Source organism: Cyprinodon variegatus, unplaced genomic scaffold, assembly GCF_000732505.1.
Source record: "Cyprinodon variegatus isolate N-32 unplaced genomic scaffold, C_variegatus-1.0 Scaffold48, whole genome shotgun sequence".
NCBI classification, from domain to species: Eukaryota; Metazoa; Chordata; class Actinopteri; order Cyprinodontiformes; family Cyprinodontidae; genus Cyprinodon; species Cyprinodon variegatus.
Window position 1 is genome coordinate 1,216,777 of NW_015150501.1, and position 6,616 is coordinate 1,223,392.

The 6,616-nt window shown below is 35.4% G+C and overlaps 1 protein-coding gene across 3 annotated transcripts in view; it reads right to left on the bottom strand.

Moving 5' to 3' along the window:
* gnb3 (guanine nucleotide binding protein (G protein), beta polypeptide 3) overlaps positions 1–3,159 on the bottom strand; it is an 8,930-nt gene extending 5,771 nt beyond the window's left edge. The window contains exons 1-2 of one of the 3 annotated variants that reach the window (XM_015370696.1): positions 2,977–3,159; positions 716–819 (exon numbers count right to left, since the gene is read on the bottom strand). In XM_015370696.1, coding sequence (XP_015226182.1) covers positions 716–772 — 57 coding nt within the window. In that variant the 5' untranslated portion in view covers positions 773–819; positions 2,977–3,159. Of the gene's footprint in view, positions 1–715; positions 820–950; positions 1,086–1,525; positions 1,661–2,976 lie in introns of those variants that run through there. The other 2 variants (XM_015370695.1, XM_015370694.1) reach the window with 2 other exon arrangements.
* Positions 3,160–6,616: the final 3,457 nt, after the last annotated feature.

A 6,616-nucleotide genomic window follows, 5' to 3' on the forward strand; every position in this document is an offset into this window, starting at 1 on the left:
TATATATATATATATATATATATATATATATATATATATATATATATATATATATATATATATATATGTGGGTTTATCCCTCCACATGTTACTAGTAAACAATCATGTTATCTAGATAAGAAGAGAGGCATATAGCTATATAAAATATAAAATATAGGTATATATGTTCTACATGTTAAGAGTGGAACATATATAAAAACAAATGTGTTTTAAGATTTTACTATGTATGGTTTACATGTTTCTGTGTAAATGGAAATAGATGAACTTTCTCACATGAAAGGTTTTGCATCTAAAGACAATTTAATTTACACTCCTGAAATACATAAAACATGCTTCATATATTACTGCACAATACAACGTCTGCAAGTGAAAGTTTTTTTCACATGTTATTTCGATACACGTGCGAAGCACAAATGAAAAACCTGACGCTTAAATTCGAATCTACATTTTTGTCACAACTGAAACATAAAGCCATTACAAAAATATTCCTATTCATGTGTTTCTCATGCGATTTGAACACACAGTGAGAATTTAATTTTCATATGTAATAACATGTTTTTACATATGTTTGTTTTTATAGAGACAGATCGACAGAACAGAGATGGATAGGGTGTATTTATTAAATGACTATAATGACTCTCTTAGAATCACAATAATAAAATTTCACATTGTTTTTTGTCCCTTGTTTTTTAAAAGAACAGAGAAAGCTACTCACAGTGATCTGGTCTTTGAGGCTTTCTGCCTCCTTTCGCAGTTGCTCCATTTCACCCATGGTGATGATTACAAGCAATTTTTACCAGTGGATGCAGAGAAAGTTGTCTTAAAATAAAGAACATATGAAAAATAAGATTAAACTTAAGGTATTAAAAAAAAAATCGCTAAAGAAATCCAAACCCTTAGTTTATTCTGGCTGCGCTACAATTTCATTTTGTAATCCAGGCTGCACCTACCTGAGCTTGCTAACCCCCCTTTCACCTGACTCCAAGTAAGAACTGCTTTGCAAGTCAAACGAGCATTCGTCTACTTTGCAAACTTTCATAAATACGCAGGAACTTGCAGAGAAACCCACAGGACACACATTCATAAGTGCACACCAATACACACGTACATAAAGGCTGTACAAGGAGGCAAACATGACATTAATGACTTAAAGTTTGTTCTTCCAGAAGATGCAACACATCCTCACCCGCAATGTACACAGAAAACCAGTACATCCTGTAACAATGTCCTCCAAGCTGAAACGCAGTCACAACACTGAGTTTATGCCATTTAACACTCTGCTGAGCTCTCACTTAGAGTTGATGGCTTTTGAATTTTGGTAATATTGTGATTAAAAAGCACAGCAAATCAATCGCCTAATGGGCAAACTCATGTGGTGTGACAAATGCAATAAGCAGACAAGTAAAGAGGCAATCACAGGTTAAAAAGTAGAGTATTTCAAAGCTAAACAGATGTTACACCAAAACAGCAAACAATTAATTCACGATTCTAAAAATTCAGGATACACGCTCTTCCCTTTTCTTACCTTCCAATCTGACAGAAGTGAAAACTTGGCTTGATTTTATCCTATGTGTGCAGGCTGCAATCTCTCCCTCGCTCTTTTCACTATTTGAATGAGTGTCATTGTCATAACTCCTGACCGAGTGGATTTGCCTTTAATTTGTATAAAGTAAAAAAAAGGAGGGGACGGGATTGAAGGAGGGAATGAGTCTAAATGAAGAGATCTGATTTATTGGTCAGCTTTTGTAATGTTAAAAAAATAAATAAACATAACCTGGCAATTTCTTTAAGCTGCATGTGATCCTAAGGATGAAAACTGGTGGATTTTACCCCATTTGTTTTAGCTGTGAAAGTGTTTTTAAACATGCGCGTGCCCTTTTGCCCACCTGTTCCTGGAATTCTGACATTGTTCCATGTGATTAAATGGCTGCTGGATGGTGAAGAGCATCCAGGCACAACAGGGAGGCAAAGGAGGGAGGGTAAGAGGTGAGACAGGAGAGGGAGTTTTTATTTTTAAATCCAACGAGGCTGAGATTTTAAGGGAAGCCTTTTGAATCAAATCTGCTCTCATCCGATTATTGACTGCTCTTTACATCTGGATAAGAGATGGAGAGCGAGGGGTGGGGAAGAGGATAGTGGGATGAGACCGGGCAGATGGAAGAGGTGGGATGGGACAAAGGGAGATTCAGAGTAGAAAGAAGAGAAAGATGGGCCTGTTGATCCTGTGTTTGCACATTTACCCCACTACCAGTTAAGAACCCAAAAAAAAAAACACAAGTATTTTATAACAGGAATTTCTAAACAAATGATAAAAATACAACCCCTCATCAATTTTTTCTTTTGCGTCGAATATATACAACTATAGTTTTTCTCATAAGGCTATGTTAACAATAAAAATGTCTGTATGAACACAAGTAAAAGCTATCAGTACATGTATTTCTGCCTGAATGTTCTCTATGCTTTTTAGGGAATCCATCAAGTTTCATTTACTTATAGTATGGAGTAATAACCCTCTGGAGAAATGGATGGGTTAAATGCAGAAAGCGAATTTCCCCATTGTGGGACAATAAACAGATTTACATTACATTAAAATTACATTATTATACATATAAACATAGTATAACATACGTAATGTTTGTCTGACATGTAAATCTCTTTGTTTCACCCACCAGCAAATATTATCACAACAAATAATGCAGTTGAGCTTGTTACTTTAAAAAGTTTTCATCAGCATAATGGTTAACATTTTTGGAAAAACAGATAAACAAATGGAAATTCTTTTGGATTTTTACATACGAAAGCTTTATACTGTATAGTTAAAAAAAAAAAAAACTTAAAAAAATTGTAAGAAATTTAATGTTGAATCGAACCTAAAAAAAAAAAAAAGTAATTTAAGCTGTTCAGGAAACTCTTAACTAAGTCTTGTTAGTGAAATAAAGTCTGATGAAGAACTGCAACACATGACCATCCACTCACCAATCGACTCCGTGGATCTTTAGCTGCTCTTCCTCCAGCAATCCACCTCAGGTCGTTGTCATAAGTTCAGCACACTTTTTCCTCCTTTCTGTCGATTTCTGAAGTCACACACACAGTGCAATGCTTCTCACTCGGTCCAGTGCTCCTATGAGGAACAGATGAGGATTGTAGGGATGAAGGGAGATCAGCGATGAGGGGATAAAACCTGGAATGGACAGAATGAGGGGTAGGGCGGAGGAGGGGGATTGTTGGAGGGGAGTTAGTGAGGGCAAAAGAGGCAGAGGAAATCGTGAGAGAAACCAAACAAGGTGTAAAACGAGGATGGGGGGGTCACAGGATCTCAACAGGGGTTAATTTGAATTAAAAAATATATAGAGATGGAAATCACAGTGGGGAGGGGTAAGAAGAATGAATAACAAACCTTGGAACATGGCTATTTATGGCGGTTAGGTGGTCCTTGGTAGATCCACCAGACCCAGGGGTGCGTGTTTTGTAAACTTCAGTTGAAGCTAATATTAGAAAGTTGGTGCATGGATGGAGCGGAAGATCAGCAGAGCAGAGACCAGACTGGGAGGAATAATGTCAGAAACACCTTCAGCAAAGACAAAAAAAATTAAATAGCTTATAATTGCTGTGCAACAGAATAATCAAGCAGGTACACATACCATGACAGCTGTCTACTAAAATAATATTCTTGTGTCTTCTTGGAGGGTAACAGTATTAGCTGTTTCTAATATGGGCAATATTGCTCATGTCATAACATATTTTTTGTAAGTCTTTTTTTTCAAACTCATTCATTTAAATACACTATGACTACTTTAGCTACCATATTTCAGCATTTGACATTTTAGTTTAACTGAGACGCAGTAGTGGTCTCCTTAAACCTCTGGTTTCCTTGTGTCCTTTTTAGTGACATCATAGAATAAGTAAATAGTCCTTGATGTAAATGCAAAGTATAAATCCATATTCCAGATACGAATGAACAGATGAAGAACAAGATCTCATTTGAGATTTAATCATTTAATCTAATGATTGATTGACATTTTTTTCTGTTTATAGAACAAAGGTGGAGGTGTAAGAGTAACCCAAATTGTGAGATATGGTGTTGGCATCATTATGCCGTGTGGCTGTTTTGCTTCATGAGGGACAGGAGAACCTCACAAAACAGAGAACATCATGAGTAAAGAATATTGTTTTGAAACACTGAAACTACATCTTGCTGTAAGCAGGAGGTTTAAGATGAGGAACGAAAGGCCTTAAGGACAGTGTTTTTTTTTTTAAACGACAGTTAAAAACACATTTCTTTAAATGTGGTTTAATCAGTTTTTCATTTTTATTGAATTTCTGGCTCTTGTATAGCAGTTTCTGGCTGTACAATTTAAAAACTGCTTTGTAAATTAAATTTAATTCCCTTTACTCACTAAATAGATTTATTTTTTATATATTTAGGCCACTTTAGATCCAATGTTCTAAAGTTTTATCTGATCTGTTAATGGATTAAAGCAGCTTTATTGAGCTTTCCCTTCTCATTAAATTACAGTCTGTTTGTTTTCTTTAGATTGATGTTTACTTCCAATTGGCTGTGGATGATTAACGTATGCTTATTGGGCTGTATTATAATAAGAATCAAATTGCACTCCATATAGAATTTAAATAATCCAATAATTGATATAAATTGAAATTTATATTAGATTGGATTCCACGTAATTGGATAAAAATTGCACCTGTATATCTTGTGAATTATAATAGAAGTACCATAAACAGGGAGAAGGATTCTTCTGCCTTTTGTTTTTATTTTCTATTTCTGCCCAGACATTAGAATAATACAAACCATAAAAACCTGACCAAATATGTCAGAGTTGAAGCTATGAAACAGCTTGGTTTACATCCCTTTAGTGAAATGGCAGATAAGGACATAAGTTTAACTCTTTGAGAGCTGAAACAAACACATTCCCTGTACATTTAAACAAAATACTTGAAATCAGCTGCTGACGTTCCTAAAAACCCAAAGAAACCCTGCTGTTAAGAAATTCTACGTATTTACTCAGCAGGATGCTTTACCAATTGATCATTGTTCAACTTGAACAAATTCAGATTTAGTCAGAAAGATGCTTTATTGTAAGGCTTGTTGACCATCCTGGAATCTTTCCAAATGTTTTGGTTCCAATATGCATGCTAAAGGGTTTGAAATAAAGGAGGGAGTTTGGAGCTGCAGGACTGGCAAAGATCTGAGGTGTTCGGTTTCATTTGACAGTTCAGGTGTCATGATCCTTTGGTGTCAGCTTCTTTTTGTCTCCCTGTTTTCCTGTTGGTTGTGTACTTGTTTATTTTTTTTAGAACAAGATCTGTTTCTTCAATTATTTTCCTTATTTATTGTTGTTTTTCTGTTGGCTATTTTGCCAGGTCTTTGTGTTTCTCCTCCTTCTCTCAGCTGCCACTCTGATTAGTTCATTATTCATCTGGTTTGCGTGTCATTTCTCTACCTCTGCCTCAGTATTTATAATAAGTGAGTCTCTTTGTTCCTTTCTTGTTCTTCCCATTGGATGCTCTGTGACCGAATTCTACTCCATGTCGTCAATTTCTCTGCCCTGTTCTTTCTCTTAAGTATGTTTACTTCGATTTCATCATTAGAACCTTTGAATGCATCACGCTGCTTCTGAGCTCTTATTTGTCGTTTAATGACCTCTGCGTGACTTGAACTAACATTTAGCTTCAATTGAATTACTAATTTTGATCTTGTTTTGAAGAATTGACATTTCTGTATTTTCTGGCCTTCCAGGCAATCAATTTTCTATTTTTCTTGTGTATTAGCTCAGATTTTATTTACACTCATTTTAATTTAAGGACAAGGTTTAAAGCTTTTTAATTTTTAATAACGCTAGTAGTTATGTTGGCCCTGAGCTACTGTATCCCTGACGTTTTGCTTAACTTGTCTGAGAAAAAGCTTCTCTTTCTCTGCTGTTTTACTGACCTTACAATGCATTATCTGTTATTTTACGTTCAGAGTTAAAAATGTGCACATAACCCAGAGCTTCTGAGTGTCTCTCCAGTCTGCCCAGCTGCTCGACACCTATATTTGGGAATCAAATCTGAGCCTTATTCTGTTTGAGGTACTTTAAAACTTTTAGACATTGATCTTTTAAAGCAGTTACTTGTTATTTTTGGATTTGCAAAACCCTTCAAACATATAATAAATGATTTGGCTAAATGAGATTAAACTGCCTGAAAAACTGACACATATCCTGCAGGTAAATAACTAAAATATATTTTTCCCAGTGTTGTTTTAAAAAAATCAAGCATTAATTTCTTGTTTAAGTTAAGATTGAAAAGAACAATTTTGCCCAAAACAAAACATGAACTATTTATTTGCCTGTTTTACTCATACATCTATAAGTGGAGTAGAATAAACAGGCTAGTAAGTATGTTAATATGTGTGCTGCCTATTTTCTGCGGTTTATGTTATGATGCAGCGAGGATAAATTAAGCTGCGGGGGTTTTAAAAGGGTTGACCTCTGCTCAGTCGAGTGCAGTGACGACAGCAGCTCTGACCCAGGATTTGGAATGAGTGGAGTTTGGGTGAGACAGGCTGCGGGATGGAAACGTAGGGCAGAAAAAACAAAAACACAAAAAAGGATTTTTA